At 40.3% G+C, this 25228-nt stretch overlaps 1 protein-coding gene across 3 annotated transcripts in view; it reads right to left on the minus strand.

Annotated features, from left to right (window-relative positions):
- Window positions 1-25228, minus strand: part of SECISBP2 (SECIS binding protein 2) — a 40975-nt gene that overhangs the window by 9747 nt on the left and 6000 nt on the right. For 2 of the 3 annotated variants that reach the window (XM_054588064.1, XM_054588062.1), the window contains exons 3-14: window positions 23911-24160; window positions 22988-23108; window positions 21223-21452; window positions 17998-18079; window positions 16299-16507; window positions 12959-13078; window positions 11573-11662; window positions 10149-10281; window positions 3483-3649; window positions 2494-2614; window positions 920-1076; window positions 20-240 (exon numbers count right to left, since the gene is read on the minus strand). In XM_054588064.1, the coding sequence (XP_054444039.1) occupies window positions 20-240; window positions 920-1076; window positions 2494-2614; window positions 3483-3649; window positions 10149-10281; window positions 11573-11662; window positions 12959-13078; window positions 16299-16507; window positions 17998-18079; window positions 21223-21452; window positions 22988-23108; window positions 23911-24138 (1879 nt within the window). In that variant the 5' untranslated portion in view covers window positions 24139-24160. The remainder of the gene's footprint in view (window positions 1-19; window positions 241-919; window positions 1077-2493; window positions 2615-3482; window positions 3650-10148; window positions 10282-11572; window positions 11663-12958; window positions 13079-16298; window positions 16508-17997; window positions 18080-21222; window positions 21453-22987; window positions 23109-23910; window positions 24161-25228) is intronic. The other variant, XM_054588063.1, reaches the window with a different exon arrangement.

The following is a 25228-nucleotide window of genomic DNA, read 5'->3' on the forward strand; positions in this document are numbered from 1 at the left end:
AACAACGAGGCACCATTACCTTTTGACTGTATCTTCTCACAGTTGGGAGAGATGATGACGCACTTCAGCTTTCTGAGCTTCAGGTGTTTGAGCACCTCCCTCAGCCCCAGCACAAGCCGGCGTTTGGTCTTGGCCTTGATGGGATCTTTCTGGTACATACGGTCTTGGAAACGAACCAGCTCTTTGAGCAGATCCATAACACAGGCGTCCACCTCTTTACTGAGCACCTGGCTGCAGTAACTGAAAGAAATGTTAGATGACGTCAGCTTCCTGCTAGCTATGACATTGCAGGTTGTTCTCATTGCTCCTCAAGAGATATGAGGATGGCACAGCCGCACTCAGGAAATCACACTTTGACAGGCAATAATAATCAAAAGAGGGTTCCTGGTTGGATTTAATAAAAGGTGAGGATTGAAGAACTGCCCCCCCGCACCCAAAGCTGCCACTTGCAAGGGAAAGTAGTTCTACATCCCATCCTCTACCACAGCTTGCCAAGTGTCCCCATATTGTGACCATTCCCTGTGCACCTCTCTTCCTGAAAACACCTGGGGAGTCTGCCCTGAAGAAAAGTGGGGTGGGGGGCAGAGCTCCCTAAGAAATTATGCAGAGAAATCAAATGATAAAAGGGAACCCGAATGTCATACACTGTCACTAACCAGCCATTCCTCCCAACTGGAAACCTGGATTTATGGGCACCTCTGCCATCACATCAGTAGGATGACAGACCTCATAGAACCAGATTCAGTAGCCCTGAAAAGTGGTATGACTAGGTACCTGGCCACTTTTACCAGAAGGATGAAAACATGGGCCCAGTTCTCAGCTTTCCAGTCTGAGCACATCAGGGTGGGAGAACTCTCACCCCAAAGGCCAGAACAAGCATAGTCCGCCCCACCCCACCATCCCCGAAGGGCTCACTCACTCCCTAAATCTCCGGCTGTGGATCTTAGGGCAGCTGGCACCTTCGGGGACCAAGTAGCAGGTTGCCGCCTCCTTATGGATCTCAGCTCCCAGCGGCTCTTCTGACTTGCTTTCAACATCAGGAGTGGAGCACAGTGACGCTTCTGCTCTCCCTGGAGCTTCACAGAAAAAAAGTCATGGCGCCCACGGCATCTCAGGGCAGTGTCACCATGGCAGCCAGACAACCGATACCTACCTCGTTCAAACATGGCTGCTGAGCACCACAGCTGGCTGCAGAGTGATGGGAATGGCTTAGGTAAAACAGAGGAACCCAGCAACTTTCTGTTCGGCCTGGAGGTGCCTTCCTAAGCCCAATTTAGTTTTTTCTTTTTATTGTGGCAAAATATTTCTAAAACTTACCATTTTAATCATTTTTAAGTATGTGGTTCAGTGGCCAAATTTACATTTAATTTTTAAATTTAATCTGAAGTTTCTATCAGGAAGTGTTAAGGCAGGTTTTGTTCTGAATTTTTTGCAATTAAATGTTTGAGACTATTCTTTTATCAAATAATCCTTAAATAAGAGCTGAACTCAAAATATCTAATTTATGAGAGCCCCCACAAGGGGTATATTTAAACACATTAGAGAGGATTCAGTAATTGCTACAGTCCCCAAATGTTCTAGAGATTTCCAGAGTGCAAGTGAGGTACTAGCTCACCAAAGGAGGAATTCAGGAGCACACACACCAACCAGGATGGCAGACACAATAAAGACAATGTCCTTCAAGATGACCTCCCCACTGTGGATGGAACTGGAAACACACCTGAAAGCCCCTGGCAAGAGCCTCCGAAGCTGGATGGCAATGGACCCAAGCCTGCGATCTACCCGAGGAAATGCCAGCAGAAAGACTGCTCACTCCCTCCATACAGCTACCACACTGCCACAGTGACTGCATCTAGTGGCACCGTGGCATATTTGTACACCTGGACTCTGTGCAGCAATAACAATTGGACATTGCCCCTATGAGTCACAGACATACCGCTGGCCAGAGGGGCACTCACTGCAAGATTCCCTGGAAAGGAAGCCCAAAGGCTCATCAGTGTGGCTGTGGTTGAGGTCAGGCCTTGGACGGGAAACACAGGGAACTGTAGGGCTGCTCTGTTCCTGAGTGTAGTGCTGTGTTCACTTTGTGAAGCCCTCAAGCTACATCCTTATGATTTGTGCGCTTTTCTGAGTGTATCATTCAATAAAAAGCTTACTAAACATGTTCTTTTTAAGACCCCATGTCTTATACACTTGTGGGAAACAGCTTTGCAGTTAGTGGGGTTAATCCTCAAAGCTACTTCAAGTCCTGAGAACCATCTAATGCCATACAGATCAAACTCAGGAACCTCATCCTTTGTCCCTCACAAGTCCACTATCCACAGGGACATGCTCTTACTGTCAAGTTAGGAATCTGAAAACGTCTGCATTCTCACTTGCTTTTACCACAAAGTGGCCAGAGGCTGGCAGAATTCTGGATGGTATGCTGCACAGTTGCCCCACTGAAGGATTCTTTAAGATGCAATCAACAGAACTGGGTACCTAAGGGCTTACCCTGCTCAAGAGCCAGGTCATCATCACCACTCTCTACATCTTGCACATCATCACCTGCTGGACTCACAGTGTTTTCTTGGAGACGCTGCTGCTTTCTTTCCTCCCGTTCTTTCAAAATAATCTTTAAAATTGAATAAATGATTAAAACACCTAAATACCTGTACTTACAAATAAGCTCTTCTGTAAAATAAACCACCCAAGCTTGGCTTACTGGCAGTGTGCCCATCTGTGCCTTCATAGTGGCAACATGACCCACCACCCTGTTCTGGGAGGTTGGCCCAGGAGCAGTACATCCCTCACTCAGGTGCACTGAGCAGGATGCATGCAACCTGGGTTCTGATGCAAGAGTACAGCTTGACAATTATCTGGCCCCAGGCAAGACACTTATTCCCCATCTGAGATCGACCACGTACAGGCTGCTGAGTTAAATAAAAGAATGTGTGCAGCAGCCCTGATATATCTTCCAGGAAGTGTTCAACAGTCACTGAATCTGAACAGCACGCAGATCCCTCAAGTAGGATGAGGGTATCAAGTGAGTAAGAATATAACTAGCCCCATTTCTTGTTTTTTGTCCACGTCACTGCAAAGTATTTTTTCAAATGGCTCCCTTCTTGCCCTGGCTGGTGTGGCTCAGTGGACTGAGCACCAGCCTGTGAACCAAAGGGTAGCTGGTTTGATTCCCAGTGTAGGGCACACGCCTGGGTTGCGCGCAGGGTCCCCAGCAGGGGGCACGCAAAATGCAACCACACATAGATGTCTCTCCCCCTCTCTAAAAATAAATAAATAAATAAATAAAATCTTTTTTTTTTTTTTAAAGGCTCCCTTCTCTAGTAGCTGAGGCCACCCCACTACATCACTTGGGGAGTGAGGGATCACTTCTCAAGAGAATCACGAACACATCCTCTAGAAAGTAAAAACCTAAAACCTGAGCTGAAAGAAGTAATGTCATAGGTTTTCTAGTGCCCAGTTTGAAATGCAGCACCACTCACCTTCTTCAATGAGGTAGGCTTCTTGGTCTTGGGGACCTCCCTCTGCTTCCCCTTCTTCATCAGGGGAGCGCTGGAGTCCAAGGGGTTATGTGGGGTCTTCACCTGGCTAAAGCGGTGTCCCTTCTTCCCTGACGTGGCCTCTTTGGACAGAACGGGAACTGCCCCCACTGCAACACAGTGAGGACGCGTGCCTCAGGGAGGGCTCCCTGCAGGTACCAGGGGCTCCCCATGCCATCCTACCCGTCCCTACAACCTTACTGATTCTCATCAAACTGTCCCTGAGATATTCTTTTAATCGGCAATGATTGTTGTGAAACTTCGTTTTTTGGTAGCAATCCAAAAAAAAAATCATCCATTAATTTAGGAAGAGACATCTTCCTATCCCTATAATGAAGTCTGTTCTTTCTCAGTGAAGTCTATTAATGGGTGATCTCATTTTTTAACTGACGACATTTCTTTTAGCTTGTATTTTCGATGACCTTTTTGAGTAAGTCTCTCTCGACCACTTCCTGTTGACACCACCTTTGCAGAAGTCAGCTACTGGTTACTATTTGTGTATCTCCTATGTTGTAAGGCCCTTATAAGAGTCTTGTAACATTTCTAGTTAATTCCTGTGTTTTTCACACATAAACCTATTTTCCCAAATCCCCTCATGTACAATAGGTAAAAATCCCTCCACTGTGATTATGACCATTACTCGATACTTCCACTGCATTCTCTGGTCCTGCTCTACTTACAACACCTTATTCTCCCTCTCAGGATATAGTTCATCTTTGTATACTTTCCCCCTACTTTTTAATTAGGAAAATTTCCAACATACACCAAAGAAAACAGTGTAACAGCAAAACCCATGTACCCACTGTCCAGCTTCAACAACCATCAATATTTTTCCAAATATATTTACCCAAACTCCTTAAGTGTGGAATTTAGGTTATTAGTGTGTTGTTAATCAGGTGTATCCATTAATTTTCTCCTGTGAAACTCCCTGCTACAGTGCAAAATGTGTCCACTATGCCCCTGCTTTGCACCATTTCTAGCCTTGGTTATGGGACAGCTGCTGGTTACATGAGGAAATGTGCTCCCTCCCTTATGTTTGAAAAGTACATGTGACTGGCTTGGCTTTTGTCATCAGCTCTTCTTAAAATTCAAGACCATAACAACCCTGCTCATATCTGCTTCCTCTTCCCATCTCGAATGCCACCTGTGAGTTCAGGACCTCAACTGGCTCCTGCAACATCTGTCAGCCTGGCCCGCCATCCCTGGTCACTCGTGTCTGTACCCCTGCACCCCCACTGCCCTGTGACTCTCCACAGCACTAACAGCGGGCCTGGGGAAGGAAGGTCCCTTCCCAATGGAAAAATCCCAATAAAGTCTCTGGCATAAACCTTCCCCTCCATTCTGTCCTCTGCTTCCTGCCCACCCTGATGCTTCCCCACATGGCCCTGCATACGATGCCTCCTGTCTCTAAGACTTGGGAATATAATATGCTTTGTTTTTTATTGAGTTTTTCCTGTGTCCTCTCTTGTAGCCATACCTGACTGACGATATCATCAAAAAAATACTTGAAAAGATCCTGGCAGGGTTGCTCAGTTGGCTGGAGCAAGGTCTCATGCAACAAAAGGTCATGGGTTTGATCTTTTTCAATGGGACATGTATGGGAGACAAATGATAGAAGTTTCTTTCTCACATCAATGTCTTTCCCCCCAGCCCCTAAAACCAATAAACACATCCTTGGGCGAGTATTAAAAATATGTATTTTTAAAAACATACTTAACAAGCCCAAAGCTAACTGTCAAGGAAAAGCTGACTTGCCCATGCGAGCATGGTAGATAGTAGAGCAGAACTGGAGAATACAATGGAAGTATCAAGTAGTGATTATAATCACATTGACTAGAGGGATCACAATGACACAATGGGATTTCAGAAAATCTTATGTGTGAAAAACGCAAAATAATCAACTAGAAAATTACTAGTCTCTTATAAGGTCTGTAAGGGCTATATGGTAACCAACAGCCTACTTCTAAAAAGGTGGTGTCAACTGGAAGTGGTGGAGAGAGATTTACTCATAAGGGTCACTGTAAATACAAACTACCAGAAATATCCTCAGTCAAATAATGAGATAACACATTAATAGACTTTACTGAGAAAGAGCAGACTTCATTATAGGGATAAAAAGATGGTTCAATTTCCACCAAAGCACCTGGATTGATCTAAAAACATTTATACACAATAACAGCACTACAGGCCTCTACCAAACAGAAGCAATTTGAAAAAAGACTATCTAAGGGGCCAGGGGTCTAAAGCTTTGGTATAGAGTAGTCCCTCTGTTAAATGCAGTTTTTCTTTCTGCAGTTTCAGTTACCTGTATTCAACTATGGTCCAAAAATGTTAGATGGATAATTCCAGGCATAGGTAGATACACTTTGCCTCCTCATACAACCAAAAGAAGGACAACAAGTTTAAACACAAAAAATAACCAGAACTCCCAGAAAATCGAACTGCATGGGAGTACAACAACCAAGGCACCAAAGAAAAAACATTCACCCAGACCAGTAGGAGGGGCGGAGATGGGCAGCCCGGGCAGAGAGGATGCGCGGCAAGGCGGTGGCTAGAGGACCAGGCGGTCCCACATTTGCATGCGGATAAACTGGAGGAACAGCTGGGGAGCGAGACAGATGGCACAATCCAGGGTTCCAGTGTGGGAAAAGAAAGCCTCAAAACCACTGGCTGTAAAAAACTGGGGGGCGGGGGGGTTACAGCGGCAGGAGAAACTCCCAGACTCATAGGAGAGTCCGTTGGAGGGACCCACAGGGTCCCAGAATGTACACAAACCCATCCACCTGGGAATCAGCACCAGAAGGCCCAATTTGCTTGTTGGTAGCGAGGAAAGGGACTGAAAGATGATCGAGAGTCGAGCAAGTGTCACTGTTCCCTCTCAAACCCTTCCTCTACATACAGCATCACAATTCAGTGACCTGGGTTGCCCTGCCCTGGCAAATACCTAAGGCTCCACCCCTTCCAATGATTTCCAAGGCATGCTAAGATGACGAAATATGGCCCAAATGAAAGAACAGATCAAAGCTCCAAGAATAGAGCTAAGTGATGAACAGACAGCCAACCTCTCAGATGCACAGTTCAAAAACACTGGTAATCTGGATGCTCACTGAATTAGCTGAGTATGGTCACAAAATGGAGGAAAAAGTGAAGGCTATGCAAAGTGAAATAAAGAAAAATATACAGGGGACCAACAGTAAAGGGAAGGAAACCAGGACTCAAATCAACAATTGAGAGCAGAAGGAAGAGTAAACATTCAACCAAAACAGAATGAAGAAAAGAATTCAAAAAAATGAGGAGAGGCTTAGGATCCTCTGGGACAACTTTAAACGATCCAACATCTGAATCACAGGGGTGCCAGAAGGAGAAGAAGAAGAGCAAGAAATTGAAAACTTATTTGAAAATTTAACAAAGGAGAACTTCTCCAATCTGGCCAAGGCAGTAGGCTTCCAGGAGATTCAGGAAGCTCTGAGGGTCCCAAACAAGCTGGACCCAAGGAAGCACACACCAAGGCACATCAAAATTGTATTTCCCAAGATTAAAGATAAGAAGAGCATCTTAACAGCAGCAAGAGAAAAGGAGACAGTTTCCTACGAAGGAATGCCCATAAGACTATCAGCTGATTTAATTCTTAAAAGAAAACTTGCTGGCAAGAAGTAGTCAACATCACGAAAGGCAAGGACCTACATCCAAGATTACTCTATCCAGCAAAGCCATCATTTAGAATGGAAGGACAGATAAAGTGCTTCCCAGATAAGGTAAAGTTAAAGGAGGTCATCATCACCATGCCCTTATTATATGAAATGTTAAAGGGATTTATCTAAGAAAAAGAAGATCAAAAACTATGAACAGTAAAACAGAGGGGAGGGGGAAGAATGGGGGGAAAGGTACTGGGAATAATCAGCATAAAAAGCAGGTACAAAATAGGCAGGGGGAGGTTAAGAATAGTATAGGATATGGAGAAGCCAAAGAACTTACATGTGTAGCCCATGGACATGAACTAAGGGGGTGGGGGAGATGCTGGCAGTGGGGTTGGGGAGGGGAGCAGTGGAGGGTGGAGGGGAATAAAAGGGAGAAAAAAATGGAACAAGTGTAATAGCATAATCAATAAAATATATTTAAAACTTTTTAAAAAATTTTAAAAATGGAAAATTCCAGAAATAAACAATTCATAAGTTTTAAATTGCATGCCATTCCCAGCATGATGAAATCTTGTACTGTCCTCCTCTGTCCTGCCTGGAACGTGAATCATCCCTTGGTTTAGCGTATGTACACTATATATAGTACCCACCTGAAAGTCACTTAGTGGTAGTCTCAGATCAACTATGGAGGTAATTGTAGTGTTTGTGTTCAAGCAATCCTTATTTTACTTAATGGTCCCAAAGTACAAGAGTAGTTTAAACTTTGTCATTGGTATGCATGATGTAAGAAAAAAAAGAGTGTACACAGTGTTTCGTATTGTGGTTTCAGGTATCCACTGCAGGGGAGGGAGTCTTGGAATGTATCCCTCATGGATACTGGGAGACTACTATAGGTAAGAATTGCTCAGACATGCAATGTATGAAACTGTAGATCCTCATATGTATAAAATTATCAAAATTGTCGAGACAATGAAGGAAACACAAATACAGACTGACTAGAAGTTGCTAACAAGAAATAATCTTTAATAGTATTAGATGAGAGGATGGCAGGGTGGTTCAGTTAAACTATCAGAGATGCTAACTGGGGTATTTACAGGTAAAATGACATGTGTTGCTTTATGAGTTGCTTTAAAATACTTTACAGAAAAAAAGCTTCTTAACCATTTATTTGAGTGCCTACTTTTTTCTTTTAAAAATAAATTAATAAACTGCCTCTGAAGGAAGAAACATACTGAAAAGACTATGGTGGTAAATGTGCGTATTTCTTCCTCTGACGTGTTGCCATTTTAACTGTCTTAGCTCTACGAGAAGACATTTCAGAGGAGAGTATAATGTTTTCAGAACCAAGCCAACACCGTTATGAGGTTCATCCCAAGGACTGACAGATAATTCATTTCTATGAAATGCAGCTTTGGAACCTATACAGGGCACTTATGTATCATGAGATTTCCAGGTAAACAGTGTCATCATATCTACTTCTTAAAATCATCATATTTAAATAAATTTTTAAAATGTGGTAAAATACATGTAACATAAAATCTTCTATTTTAACTGTTTTTAAAAGTGCACAATTCAGTAGCATCAATTATGTTCACAATGCTGTACAACCATCACCACTACCCATTTCCAAAACTTTTTCATACCCCAAACTGAAAATCTGTCCTCCTTAAAAAATAACTCTCCATTCTCCCTCCCCTGAACCCCTGGTAACCTCTACTCTACTGTCTATTAATTTGTCTCTTTTAAAAATTTCATGGAGTGAAATGATACAATATTTTTCTTTTTGTGACTGGCTTATTTCACTTAGCATAATATTTTCAAGTTTATCCATGTTGTCACTTGCGTCAGAATATCCTTCCCTTTCAAGGTTGAATAATACTCTGTGTATAGATTACAGTATGTTTATCCATTCATGTGATGATATACATTTGGGGTGTTTCCACCTTTTGGCTATTATAAATAATATTGCTATGAGTACTGGTGTACAAGTGTCTGAGTCTGTTTTTAATTATTTTTGATAAAGGAGAGTGGAATTACCCAGTCCCATGACAATTCTATATTTAGCATTCTGAAGAACCACTAGACTATTTTCCAAAGCAGATACATCATTTTACATTTCTACCAGCAGTGTACAAGAGTTTCAATTTCCCACATCCTTGCCAACACTGGTCATTTTCGAGTTTTGCTTATAGCTAGCTACCAGAATAGGGATGAAGAACTACCTCACTGAGGTTTTGACTTGTATTTCTCTAATGGCTAATGATGATAAACATCTTTTCATGTGCTACTGGCCATTTGTATATTGTGGAGAAATGTCTTTTGCAGTGTTTTTGCCCACTTTTTGAGTTTGTTAATTGAGTTACAGTTCTTATATATTAGATATAGATATTAAACCCTTGGCAGGTATGACTTTCAAGTATTTTCTCCCTTTCCATAAGTTGTCTTTTCACATTCTTGAGAATATCCTTTGGTATACAAATGTTTTTAATTTTGGTGAAATCCAATTAATCTATTTTTGCTTTTGTTGCCTGTCCTTTTGGTGTCCTATCCGAAAAATTTATTGTCTAATTCAAAGTCATAAAAATATACCTTTGTCTTCTTCTAAGAGTTTTATGGTTTTAGCTCCTATAATTAGGTCGTTGATCTGTTGTTCTGAGTTCATTTTTGTTTATGGAATAAGGTAGCAGTCCAACTTTATTCTTTAGCATGTGGAAATCCAGTTGTCACAGAACGAATTTTTAAGAGACTGTTCTTTGTTCTTTTAGTGAACTCAGCACCCCTGTCAAAAATCCAGTGGCCATACATATGTGAGTTTATTTCTGGACTACCATTTCTATTCCACTGGCCTATGTCTATCCTTATTCCAGTACCATGTTTTGAGTATAAATAACTTTGGATAAGAGAAGAAAAATCACAAAATAGTCTACCTGAAAAAGATTTTCAATCATTTCAGAATAAAAACCTCTTTTACCTGAAAATATCACTGGTTTGGAGGCCTGCTTTGGACTCTGGGAGTGCTGCTTCTTTTCCAGTGCTGTCAGCATTCCCCCCAAGTCCAACTGCACTGGAATTTGACTCTTCTTTCCACCACTTCTAAAATTATTCTAAAAAGTTCAAAAATCAAAAATTTATACTTTACAAACTGTGCTTTCATTTTATGACCAAAAAAATCATACAATTAAAGATAAAATAGATTTAGACACTATAATAATCTTAAAAATTAAAAATTAATGTAATTAAAGAGAAAAACCCAATCAATCTTACGTTGTCTGCCAACATTACTGCCGTGGTTATTTATTTCCTCCCTCTTTTACAACACTGGGTTTATATTAAACCGCCTACACTTATGTATGCATCTCCACTATGAGTAACAGTATACATCTACAGACAAGAAACCAACACTTGTATAAAGTCTTTGACTACAAAAGTTTGTTGTATGTGAGGCTAATTGGTCAGTATTATTATCTCATTAGCCCCATTCATTCTCTAATTGTCCAAGTGAGCCAAACAACTGCCATGAAACCATGGAGACATGGCCAAAAATTTATACAAGTCCAAATCACACCCAGCATTTGAGGGCTAAATTTAGACACAAAGTTTGATATACTCTAAACAAACAGCACTTCTGACATAGTAGTGAATTGGGTTTTGAGACAGTATAAAGGGCTGTACAGACAGATTGTCGCACTGCTTTAGCATGTTCTCTCCTGTCCACTGTTCCCTCACCTGACACCAAAACCCCACTGGCTCAGGGCTCACATCAAGATGCAAACCCTAACTGCAGCACAGATAGACTACAGAGTGTCCAAATTATAACATAGTAATGCAGTTAATTTACACAAGGGTTTATTAGCATTTTACTTTTCACAAATGTGAAAATAATCACCCCATTCTGTCAGGCAAAAGTGACAATGAACATGCCCAAAAGTATACAAGTTCCCCACTTAGATAATAAACCGTAAGTTCATTCCTGAATCCACAGCAGGAGTGGGGTATAAGGACATTCTTCTCTTCAGCTTGTTCTGACTACTTAAGAGTGAAATTTAAGTGGCTTTGTCATTTCCCTCTGTCAGACATTACTGCTTCGCAAAGGAATTCTTGTTTCTAGAATAAACTGAAATCAACATTTTTTTCCTTTAAATCAAAGCTTCATTGGCAGTAGTGTTCCACTCCTTTCTAATACAGCAGTTGTTGTACCAACAGTCTTATTAGAGAAGTGACAAAGTATTTTAATTTAAATGCAATTCTGCTTCAACATACTGAATGTCCTCCTCCAATGAAGGAATGAATCAAAACAAAACCGCAGTTCTCCATACACAAAGAAGTCTGGAAAGCAGTTTTTTCTGAAGAGTTCAGGTTAGGCTAAAACAACTGCGGTTTCAATCCAAAATTTACCTGTGGCTGCTGTTTAGATCGAAATTTCGGTGCCTCTACTCTGTCTCTTCTTTCAGAAGCAACTGCCAGATTGGGAAACTCCTCGGCATCCTAAGTAAATCACACATCCTTTAGCGCTTCGTAAATCATGAGACTCAAATATGCCCAAGTGAAACCTTCTCCTTCTTCATATTTTCTATGATAATCTCCCACAGAAGTGCTCCAAGGAGATACAAAACAGCCCCCCAAATTCTAACGTAAGGGCTTCAGCTTAATTTTACTCTTAGAGCCGATTTAAAGACCACAGTTCTAATCTCCTACTCCAGAAAGCAAGAGCAGGGACCCTACAGAGTAAACAGAGCTGCCCCTAACGACCACGGCATGAGAGTGCTCAAGCACCCATCCTTCTATTAGGCTTTGCATTAGGAAACTCATCAATCCAGGCTCGGGGGATATAAATGTCCTGTCATGTGTGCTGATCCCAGGCCAAAAAAATAGAAGAGAGGCAACGGGCCTCTAAACAATGTTTAAATCATTTAAAAATGTCCTATGTGCTTCTGTCAAAATTTTAGGTGCCTTGGAGAAGTTATGTGAGAAATGGGGGCAAAAATATGAACTATTTTATTGGCCAAAACTATAATGATCTGCTATGGCCATAGGTCTTCAAACACAACCCCACTATTCTCAAGGGAATGTTCTAAGAGTCTTAGGATCTCCCAGGTTTGTGGGAAAGCCTTGGCTTGACCATAACCCAGACATCTGGGCAATACAGCTGACTCTTCTGTGGGCACCAGGAGCCAGGCTGCTGAGTCTAGTCCTGCAGACCAATGAAAAACGTGGTCAGAGCCCAGGGCAGCTCCTTGGAGGACAGGGACATTCCTGGAGTACTACAGGACAATTTAAAGAGCACTTTTGCAAATCTATGACATTCTCATGACCACAGCCCACAATGGCTCTCTGATATTCTAAATTTTCTTTCTAGTGAAGCACATTATAGTAAGATTTCTGGATAGAAAAGGAGGCCCTGCAAAAGCCAGCACGCCAAAGCAAAGATTAAAAAAACAAACAAACAAACAAACAAACAAACAGGTAAAAGAGATATTTAGAGATAAATAATATTATGGTGCATAAACTATTCATTTTTAGTATACGTAGGCTTATCTCTAGGGCATTCATTCATTCATTCATTCACTCCAACATTTACTGAGTACCTGCTATAAGACAGGTACTGCACTGGGACGTAAAAATGAACATGTGAAGAAAAGAGATGACTATTTTCTTTAGTAATAGAGAATGATTATTAAAGAATATGTTGAAGATTTTCTCTTAGAAAATCAGTATGAACCCACATTTCTATTAAGACAGACCCATGTATTATACCACACAGGGAAAGAAATAAATATATACTTCAATCCTTGGTGGCTCTTGAACTGTCAGGACTTCATATTTTGATTTAGACTTTTCTTTCTTTTTCTTATTCTTTCTTGAGGCTTCTTGCTCAGGATCACCACCTTGTGTTGCTTTGGACTAGAACAAAACAAAACCATGGATTTTGGGGACATTCAATAGAATGTTTAATTTCATGTACCAAAGCAAAATTAAGATATCAAGTTGTATAACCACATGGCAATTTTATTAAGAATTTGCCCCCTCATTCTCTATTTTCCAAAGAGTCAGCATTCAGGAGAATAAGTATGAGGGGGAAAACAATCTGTGAAAACAGTTGTTACATTCAATATTTTGAAATTAGTAGATTTAGACATAAGCCAGTTTTCAGCCTGAGGAAGCCAAGTTAATAATTCTAACAAAATCTTTTTGTAAATCCAGGTGTACCAATTCAATTACCAGAATCCAGTGATTCTTAAAACTGACTGCAGAAAAGAACCACCTGTACAGCCTTCAAATCAGAATGTCTGGGCCCATCCCAGACATCCTGAATCTGACTTCACCCCTCCCACCCTTCCCGCAGTCCCTGACTTTTCCTCAATCATGTTTAATGTACCGGCCTCAGGGCCTTCACACTTAAATTCATACCTGGATCAAGGCTAAGGCTGCACCTTCATTTCAGCTCCAGACTCATCCTATCCCTATCTAGCCTCTCCCTCTGTATTCTCCTTGGAGCACTAATTGCTACCTGTCTACACAGTGCTAGTCCCTTTGCATCAGAAGGGGGCTCTAAGAGGGCGCCTTTTAATGTTTGGGGCCCCCCTTATCCCCCATGGGAATCTACTTTAACAGCTAAAAGCCTCAGTAGCCATTAAAAAGAATGTTTATCTACTGACTGGGAGGAGCTGTCCACGATATTTTGTTAAGTGGTAAGGCAACTTTTAATGTATAGAGAATAACCACATTTTTGTTAAGAAAAAAAGATAAAAAACAAACCTATTTGTTTATGTTTTCACGAGCCTGAGGTGGACTATATACTAGGTTGTTAATACAGGCTTCCCTGGGGGACAGGGGGCACTAAAGGGCTATGGGAAATATGACTTTTTCCATAATTAGATCCTTGTAGCAGAGTATTTGTTATTTCGGTAATAAAAATTTACAACACAGAAAGTTTTAAAGGGAAAAGTCATTAAGACCTCTATTATCCCTGCTGTGTACAATGCAAAGAAATCTAGGTTCTAAGGTTACAGGAGATCTTCATTGTATCACCTTTTAAAAATGACTCTTAAGCTCTGGCTGGTGTGGCTCAGTGGATTGAGCACCAGACTGTGAATCAAAGGGTCACCAGTTTGATTCCCAGCCAGGGTTCATGTCTGGGTTGTGGGCCAGGTCCCCAGTAGGGGGCACGTGAGAGGCAACCACACACTGATGTTTCTCTCCCTTTCTCCTTCCCTTCCCCTCTCTCTAAAAATAAACAATAAATAAATTTTTTTCTTAAAAAATGATTCTTAGGATGTAAAAAATCTGTTAATTCATAGTGTTAACTGGCTATTAGGAAAACCACTTAGGAGAGTCACTTGATGGCTGCAGCCAGAGAGCCCTCTGCAGCCAATGCCCGGCAGATGGTGGGGGTCTCAGGGCCAATGGCCTCTGTGTGTACTCAGATGGGGTCTCGCTTGCACCTCTCAAATGAGCGCAGGAAGCTGTATAGAACAGCACACACCTGCTATAACTATAAGGCCGTTTTGCTATAACTGTCACCTGCACACATTTCCTTAATCAACCAAGCATAAATGCACAGCATCATATGTGCAGCATGTGACACTTTGGGTATCAAAAAGTAAGTACCCTTATACCCCAAAAGACTGGAAATCACTGCACTAAAGAAATTTAACCAGCTCTGGCTGGTGTGGCTCAGTGGATTGAGTGCCACCGGCCTGTAAACCAAGGGGTCGCTGGGTCAGTTCCCAGTCAGGGCCTGGGTTGCAGGCCAGGTCCCAGGTAAGGGGGTGCATGAGAGGCAACCACATACTGATGTTTCTTTCCCTCTCTTTCTCCTTCCGTTCGCCTCTCTAAAATAAATAAAATCTAGAAAAAAAAGAAAGGAAAAAAAAATACAACTACAATTCAACCTACAAGAATACAAGGTTTGTCCAGAAAAAGTCCAGTCATTGTTAGTGTTACGAAACAGTTTGCACAACATCTATGTAAGCTGGCAGCCAAGGAGAGTGGACTGCAATGCGCATGCGTGAACAATGGCAATTTCACTGTATTAGTCAGTGGGGGCTGTAGACTCACATTGAGTGAGCATGTGTACTGCGTGGCCATCACATTCAAAATGACTGAGTGAGTAGAGCAACAAATCTGCATCAAATTTTGCATTAACTTTGAACATTCCTCCACATAAACTATCCAGATGATTCAGAAAGCCTTCTATGGGCAAACTGTGCATCTTGTGCACAATTTTTTGACGAAACATCCAATCACCCATGTGACTCAGTCCCCCCATACAGATCAAATTTGGTGCCCTGCGACTTCTGGCTTTTCCCAAAACTAAAATTACCTTTGAAAGAGAAGAGATTTCAGGCCATCGATGATATTCAAGAAAATATGATGGGGCAGCTGATGGTGACTGGGAGAATTGTGCAAGGTCCCAAGGTGCCTACCTTGAAGGGGACCGAGGCATCATTGTCCTATGTAAATGTTTCTTATATTTTATATCTTCTGCAGTAAATGTCTCTATTTTTCATATTACATGGCTGGATACCTTCTGGACAGACCTCGTATATCTGTACACTGAAAATCAAGAACAAAATCTAGACCTACAAGAAAGGCTCTTCAAGATACAAATCTAGGGATCAATAAAACTGATAGTTTAAAATAACTTAAAATGAATTGAAAGGAAAAACTAAATTCCTGAAATGCTATCTTACAGTATGTAAGCTGCAATCAACCAAAAATCAGTAACATATAGCAAATAACTGCAAAAATTTAGAAATAAATTATTGTGCAATTAGTGCCCTACTAAGTTTTTTAAATTCAGTTTAAAAAAAAGAAAAGACTAGGAGAAAAAAATGCAGCACCAGAGCATACATTTCTGCCAGCAGCTCTCCTTTAAAAAATTCAAAATGATCCACAGATATGTTAAGGCCACTGGTCTAAAACATACACCCTCACTCATATATGAAGTTACCACTTATATTCCTTGACTGAGGTCTTATTTATTTTTCCACGTCCAAGCACAACCAACTCAAATGACTGATCACAGTACAGAATGAAACACTTTCAGGCAGGATTTGAGGGGGAAAAAAAGACCATCCAGCAATTCAGGAGACCCACATTATCCAAATGTGACACATACCTTTTTAGTTGAATGGCCAATGGGTTTCCCTCTGTTGTAGGAAGAATCCGAAGATAAAACTTGAGAAGGTGATATGCTACCATTTTTAGGATCTGCTGATGAAACAACTGTCTTTAGGTTTATCACAGAAGTAACATTTCTAGGGGCTGATGACGGTTCTGTAGATAACGTGTGACGGACAACATAACCCATTGGCGTCCAGGATAACTCTGCTCAGAGATAACCACAATTGGGGAACAGTCTCAGCAGTAAACAGAAACTCCTTAGAAATTCCAAACATGCATCACATGAGTTAATTACTCAGAGCATAATTAAATTTAGGCTGTTGTTCAAAATATCCTTTTGGAAACAACAGTCACTAAACTTGTGTTTTCCTTGGATCATGCATGCTGAATTAACTTGTTTGGTTAACTGATTTTCCTAGAAACTGTTTTTCACTTAGGGGTGGGTCAGTTAAAAAACAGCAATCCTCAATTATGTCCACATGGCAAACACACAGAATTAACAAGCTAAAGATCAAATGTTCGCCCTACTAACCTTGATGTATATCTTTCACAGCAGAAGTCAAAGGTCACTAGACTTCAGCTATCACAATAACTGGAAATTTATTTCTTTTTAGAGCACAGGCACAAACACAGCCACACTACTCCTTAGGTGCCCATGAAACTCTATATACAGACAAAACAAAAGGACAGCCATCAGGACATGGACAGGTCATGTCAGCAGCCTGTGGCTACCCTAGACAATCAGACAGACTGTTCTTGTCACCAGAGATACACATCCTTAAAGCAGCCTCTAAAGTGAAGCTCTTTGTGCCAAATGTGAAAATGCAAGAGAAAACACACCTATGGATAAATCAGGAATAATTTTGTAAAACTGTCTACTGTTAGGACAAGCTACTTATAAAAATTTCAAAAGCAGACTCCACTGAACACTCTCTGAACATATTACTTTTAGGCCAGGCCAGGACAGACCAGCAGTTCTCAAAGTGTACCCTGAGGCTTCCAGGACCCTTAAAGTCAAAACTGTTTTCCTGACAGAAGAAATGTGTTATCTGGGCTTCACGCCTCTGCCTCCCCACTCCCCTTTCTTTCTCTCTTTTCCAGAGACTGCAAAAGTAGGACAGTGAAATAACTAAATATAAAGGTAGACCTACTGAGCCAACCATTAAAGAGTAGCAAAAATATTAAAAAAGGCTGCGTTCCTTACTGTCTTAATTTTGGAAAATAGTTATTTTTTATAAAAACACTATGTTAACATGCAATGGGTTTTTTTATTGCTATTTTTAAATGAATAAGTAGTTTTAAAATTTCTGTTTAACTTCAAATATTGCAAACACTGACAGCTGTCTAAATAAACAGAAGCTCTGTGGTGCTGTTAAAGGTTATTAAAGGGTCCTGAGACCAAAATCTTTGAGAACCTCTGGTATAGGTTATACTTAAGGAAGATGTCATTTTTGAGTTGATAAACTTTCTCAATGAATTGGACAAACCTTTCATTTATAATTCTTTGCTATCTTACACTCCTTATATAAACATGTGGGATCTCATTTACTTTAGTCTTTTAACAAGTGTCAGCTTACCAACAATCATTCAGCTGCCTCAAAGAAGGTTTTAAGATATTTGTTGCATTGGACTAAAAATGAACTTAAAAAATAGACAACTGATTTTTTAAAATAATATCTGATAGCCACTCTTACCTCTTGTACACGAAGAGGGACTGGTAGCAGCATTATCAGTGGCAGAGTCAGTCGGATTATTATTTTTCATCACTATTTCACCCTAAAAATCAAACCAGTTGTTTTCTTACTATTTCAAATTGAAAGTAATCAATTGATTTTTAAACATAGCTTCCCTTGACATTTTTAAAATCTTCAAAATATATGCTAATTAAAAATTCAAAATACTGGATACAAGGGTGATAAATGGTAATGGAAAAAAATACATTAAAAAAAAAACTATTATGCCCTGGCTAGTGTGATTGCATGTTGGCCTGAGAACCAAAGAGTCACAGGTTTGATTCCCAGTCAGGGCACACGCCTGGGTTGCAGGCCAGGTCCCCAGTAGGGGGTGTGCAAGAGGCAACCACACATTGACGTTTCTCTCCCTGTTCCTCCCTCCCTTCCCCTCTCTCTAAAAAATAAATCTTAAAAAAAAACTTACCTCCTAAAATTATATTTAATTAAAGTTGATGCATTTGCATGAGAAAAAAAATTCCAAATACCTAAGTTCAGAAAGTGAAAAGTTAAATTACTTCCTTCTGCCAAATCTCTCCCTCTATAAGAAAAACTATCCACTGTCTACAGCTTAGTTACAATCTCTCTACTTCTCTGTCTAGGAGATAAATTCTTATGTATCACTTCTATATAGATCCCAATAATGAGATCAAATTGAAAGTAATCATTTAATTTTAAAATACAGCTTCTTTGCCATTTTTTAAAGATTTTGCTTATTTTTAGAGAAAGGGGAAGGGAGGGAAAAAAAGAGGAAGACAAGCATCGATGTGCGAGAGAAACACCAACTGGTTTGCCTCTCGCACGCCCCCAACTAGGGACTTGGCCCACATCATAGGCATGTGCCCTGACTGGGAATCCAACCAGTGACCTTTCAGTCAAAGGGATGATGCCCAACCCACTGAGTCACCCCAGTTAGGGCCCCTGCTATTCTTCAAATCTTCAAAATACATGCTAATTCCAAGTACCTAAGTACATAATGTAAAAAAGTTAAAAGTACTTCCTTCTGCCAAATCCTCTAAAAGAAAATCCACCCACTGTCTACAGCCTAGCTAGCATCTCTGTACTCTGCCTAGGAAATGAACACCTATGTGTCACTTTCATATAGATCACAATAATGGCATCTCAATCAACTTTGAAAAGATCAATATATTAAAGACAACTTTCAAATCAGCACAGATGTGCCAATACCATTCTTAAAACCCCAGTGTCCCCACAGGAATGCTAAAACATCGTTTACCAAACCCACACATCAAAGTTCCAAAGTCTATCAAAACATTCACAAAAATAACAAACAGAAGTATTATAATAGGTGCCCGCTTTTATAAAGACAGAAAGCTGCCATATGCATTGAACAAGAAACCTCAAAGATGCTGGGGGGCAGGTGAGAACATTAAGAGACATTTCAAAGTGACTGGCTGTACTGAAGGTAAAAGAAAACTGGTAAATTCAAATTCGAATAGTATACTTTACTAATTTACCCATTTTGTCATTTCATTATATCTTAATCCAGTAATAAAAAATAAAATCATGAGCCCCAGCTGGTAGGGCTCAGTGGATTAAGCACCAGCCTACGAACGAAAAGGTTACCAGTTTGATTACTGGTCAGGGCACATGCCTGGGTTGTGCGGTCAGGTCCCTCACTGGGGGCGTGTGAGAGGCAACCGGTCAATGTATTGCTCATACATGATGTATCTCTTCCTCCCATCCTCTCTCTCTAAAAATAAATAAATAAAATCTTAAAAAATAAAATCAAATCATTAAAACACAGCTTGTTCTCTTAGTATATATAACTTTTATGCTCATCAAGGCCAATGAAACTAGAAGTGGCTTACCTGTTCAAAAAGTTAAGGCAACTATATACATCAATATCAAAAATCCAGTACAACAGTTGTTTTCAAAGAGTATTTAAAGACATGGAAAAATGCCAAAATTTTGAAAACTTCTAAGAGAAGCCCATACATATGTACAATCCCCCACTTTCAGTTTCTACAATGTACCATTAACAAGATTAAGTGCTAAATATGGTTTTCCCTTGGCTATACAACTTCAAGTTTCTTTCTTTTTTATTTTTTTGGCTGTTAAGACACTACTAGTATAATCAGGAAAAAAGTTTTAAAAATGCACACACAATTCAAGAGTGTGAATATATACTAGGGTAACAGGTATGTAAATCTTCTCACATAGCATGATGTACCTTACTGCATGTCCACATACACAGTACCCAACTCTAACAGGTGACCATGAAATAAAATATCAGTCATACTGCCACCCTGTTCTACTTTTGTACAATGCTCATGGCCTGGGATTTATCCACTGGCTGCCTGTGACCAAATCATGGAACCCCTCAACTGCTCAGCTATTCCATGTTCTCCACTGGGCCCAGAAGGGTCACTCATCTGCCAAATGAAGACTGTGATTCTCCTACACTGATTAGCCTTAGTCGTCACAGCCATGTAACAAGAAAATGCCATGGGAATAGAATATGTTTTGCACATTACAAGCCATTCTCACCCAGCCTTCAGGCTTTAGTGTCCAAGCACCCAAGAGAAGGGCAGGAAATGTCTATTCAGGAGGTACAATCGGGTAAGCTGTTCTCTTCATAGTTTCTTCTTTCTCCTTGGCCTCAGACTGAGATGTGCCCTAGCTTTCCTTTATTGGCAATCTATCAGAAGTGATTTTAGGGACTAGTAACCTGATAACCTTTTTTCCTGGAAGTCTCAAATCAACCTGTTTAAGAGGAAAATGGCTCGATTTGGTGGACTAAAACTTTGAGATCAAGTGGTGAATATAGTATAACTTAAAATTACTAAGCAGCAAATTGAACTCACTTTACTGCAATTACTTTCATTAAATTTGCTGTATTATTAACAAGAGGTGCAGATAAAAAATCTGGCAAATCAGAAATTACACTATGCAGTTTTAAATACTACTATTTGAGTAAATAAAATCTTGTTGTCTGTATTGAAAAAGTGCTGTTGGACACAATGCTGCAAATGAATGTGTGCAATGGGCTGTCTAACCAGCTGGATTCATGCTAGAATCTTCTCCTGTGCCTTTCAGCTACCAGATAAAATTAAGTACATAAGGTGATTCTTTGAAAATAGCAGCACTAGGTGTCACAGCCTCACTGTAAATAGTTCACACAACAAAAGAGAAAAAGGGAAACAAAGGAAAGGAGCCTGCACTCACCTCTGTTAACACTGGAGCAGGTTTCACCACTTCTCTCACAAGAGAAGTGTCTGTAGAGGCAGAGCGTGAAGGTCCCCACTTGGGCTGTTTTGGTGTCTCTAATACCTCATTGTTCTCTGCACCCTGCAGTTTAGGAAAATCCAACCTGGTAAATTCAAACTCAGGTTTGGAGGCTGGTCCACATTTTTCAATGATTCTGGATTTCCTGTCTGTTCGTTTATGACAACCATCTGTATTTACAGAATTAAAAGTAGGAGGAAGCTTTTAATGTTTGATGATCTGTACTCACACAAGTTGCAGAATAGAAAATATACTATAGATGCAACATGTTATTGCCCAAACGGCCTAACTTTTTTGCTAGTGCTATTAGCTTTCTGCATAACAGTGTGAACATATATAACCAGAAGTAGCAATTGGTTGGGCTACCAAGCAAAAAAACCAAACACGTTGAAAAAAAAATTTTTTTTAAGATTTTATTAATTTTTTTTTAGAGAGAGGGGAAGCGAGGGAGAAAGAGAAAGAGAAACATCGATGTGTGAAAGAAACATCGATTGGTTGCCTCTTGCATGCCCTCAACTTCCCCCAATTGAGGACCTGGTCTGAAACCCAAGAATGTGCCCTGACCAGGAATTAAACCAGCAAGCAACCTTTCAGTTTGTGGGATGTCACCCAACCCACTGAGACACACAAGTCAGCGCAACACTCTGAAAATGTCAGGAGCAATTCTACTGCTGATGTAATAGTTACCTTAACGTGATTGTACAGCTGGGCACTTTATTTTTAACACACATTTTAGGGTTTTGCAAATATAAAGAGACACTAGCAAATTTCCTTTAAGTAAGAAATGTTCCCTATTTTAGTCTGCCAGAACAAACTGGAGGGATGCAAATAGAATTGAACTTATAACCTCTTTCCTATCTTTCCCTTTCAAATGCAAACGAATGACAGTGTAGGTTGCAATGCCTTCAAGTCCTTGTATTTAATCATAAGGCCAGAATTATTACAGTTACGTGCTCAACTTTCCTATAACCTTTCCATGTACCAGACAGTTTATAAGTCAACGCAGAGAAACATGTATATACCAAGTAACATAAATTACACCTATAAACAAACGATAGACATTTCCCAGTAAGTACACTATTTCAAAGGTTTTAAAGTCATTATATAAACAGGGGGTGCCTATGATCGAACTGCACTTGTAAATAAATTACAGGAAAAAACAAACACCATATAGAACCACTAACTTTCAGCCACAGACCAGAATGTTAGTTTTCAAGCCCAGAGCAGACATGACTTCTGCATGAATAAAGTCAGTATCCTCTGAATAACTATACTGCCTCATGTTTGTATTAAGGCAAAACTGACGTCACAGGCAAACTGTCCTACCAATTAAGAAGTATTCAAAAAGAATACTAGAGAAGCTGTGTCAGAAACAAACATGGCCAAATGTAGTACAAAGACTGTGACTGTGATCTGCTTTAATTTAAGGACATGTTTTGAGGTATGTGGTTGTGGCCTACTTGCTATGTAACTTTAGATAAGTCCTTGTGTAAAACGAGGTAAATAACTTATTAAGGGCCCATCACAGAGCCCACACAAAAGGTCCCCATCCCAGAAGGAAAGGCCTCCTGCATCCTACAGGAAATCTGATGGCCTCAGCTTTTCACAATAAATCTGCAGAAACAGCTGCCCAGAAACAGCAATGCTTCTGCAGGGGGGTGGAGTAGGTTGAGGTAACACAAAACATAGAGTTTGTGACCTTTACCTGATTTCAAATTAGTGTCAGCACAAACGGACATATGATGTGAGCCTTTTACTGACTTTATATCAGATGATATAGTTCCATCATCCTTATTGTCAAACTTTTGCTCATCATATGTTTTTCTCTGCAGGAAAGATGAAAAAATAACACAAATTAGGAAAATATAGTTGATCCTTGAATGAGGAGGCTCAGGGTACCCCCTCACTCCAGTAGCAGGTAACTTTCATATAACTTCCGATCCTGCAACACTTAATTAATAGACTACTATTGACCAGAAGTCTTACCAACGATATGTCAATTAACACATATTTTGTATGTTATGTATATGTTATATACTATATTCTTACAATAAAGTGAGCTAGAGAAAAAAAAGTTAAGAAAATAACAAGGTTTACATGTTTTTTTAATAGTCACAAATCTAAAAATTTTCCAATATATTTATTTTTTAAAAATCCACATATAAGTGGATGCAGTGGTGCATTTCAATCTCATGTTGTTCAAGAGTCAATTATACCACTACAAAGTAAGTTTAAAATTGCAAATACATAAGTACAGTCATACCTTGGTACTCGTTGGCCTCAGAATTCATCAAACCCTGTACTCATAGCATTTTGGTAAGAAAAAAAATGTTTCAGCACTCAGCTCTTGCTTGGGACTTGTTGCACTTGCTAGAACTTGTATGAGTCATGACATTGCCCCACAAGAGAAAAGAGTACATCATTCAGCACTTGTCACAAGTTCCAGAATGAATTAACAATGATTACCAAGGTACTACTGTATTCACAACTCATTTTTAAAAAGTTTAGACCAAATCAATTCCTACATACCACAATAAAGATGAGTAATACTTAAGTTGATGCAAGAATTGACCAATTCTTTACATTTTAAATGCTAATGTGAACAACAATACCACAGCACTTACTGACCTTAAACAGGGCTTTTGTGTCTTGTGGGAGAGCGCTCATGTGCTCATACCGGGGCTTCACCCTCTGAAAACCTTGGTAACGACTGGGTTGACTGTAATCATACTGGGAGCCAGGCACGGGGCAAACATTCTGTGTAGACTCCAGGTTGTAAGGAGAACAGGTGTACGGATGAAGAGCCATCTCAGATGATAAATACTGATGTGGAAATGTCGAAGCTCCAAAAGCCATATCTTTAGGATGGAGTCTCTGCCTAAACAGAAATGGTAAATTTAGTTACAGATTTCATATCACAAACCAGAGCTTTAATATTTTGCAATAAAATAAGTTAAACTTTTATTACCTTTGAGGTCATTCATTCTATATTGAAATAACTTTTTCTTTTTAAAAATTTTATTCATTTATTTTAGAGAAGGGAAGGGAGGGAGAAAAAGAGGGAGAGAAACATCAATGTGTGGTTGCATTTCCCACACCCCCTACTGGGGACCTGGCCTACAAACCAGGCATGTGTCCTACACTGGGAATCAAACCAGCAACCCTTCAGTTTGCAGGCCAGTGCTCAATCCACTGAGCTACACCAGTCAGGGCATGAAATAACACTAATTAAAAGCCAAATAAAACCTCTGAGACTTTCTTAACCTGCAAAGACAAATGCTGACCAAGTTATTTTTTACTACTAGGCTGGAACATCCTTGACAGGACCCTACTATGATGAGCATCAGGAGAGCCCAAGGATGCCCCAGCAGCTTTTCACTCTCAAGATGTCCAATATTTGCAAAAGCCTCTCTCTCACCAACCTTGGCCAAAGGAGCCATTGAGACCATTTTTCTACAGAGGACGCCACCACCCAAATCCAGCCTCCATCCTGACAACCTGCAAGGCCTGCCTCCCAGGGCCTCAGGTGCCCAGGGACATCCTGCTGCAGCCCTTTCCCTGTGTCAAACCCACCACCGCATCCTGTGTTCTGCTGACTTGCAGGGTCAGAGCTGCAAAAGGGGATGCTTCAGGCATGGTGGCCCAGGAATTACACTCTCTTCTGGCCAGATGGACACCATCTGTGAACACTGCCATTGCTCCAATTTGTTTGAGATGCTAGGTTAAACCAAAATACAATGTAACACTGATTTTTGGGCAAATCTGGTACACAGCCAGAGGACTCAACCCTTTTGCAACGAAAGCCGATACACTGACAAAATGCTAAAGAGTTAAAACACAAACCACAACCTTTTCATTCCCACAAAAGAGCACTATATGTTTGTGAGTTTCTAGAACTGAAAATTTTCTCGCATCGAATTGGAAATCCCAGTGTGCTGGTCCACTT

Source organism: Pteronotus mesoamericanus, unplaced genomic scaffold (genome assembly GCF_021234165.1).
Source record: "Pteronotus mesoamericanus isolate MK-2021 breed Mesoamerican mustached bat unplaced genomic scaffold, CSHL_Meso_final scaffold_125, whole genome shotgun sequence".
In the NCBI taxonomy this organism is placed as follows: Eukaryota; Metazoa; Chordata; class Mammalia; order Chiroptera; family Mormoopidae; genus Pteronotus; species Pteronotus mesoamericanus.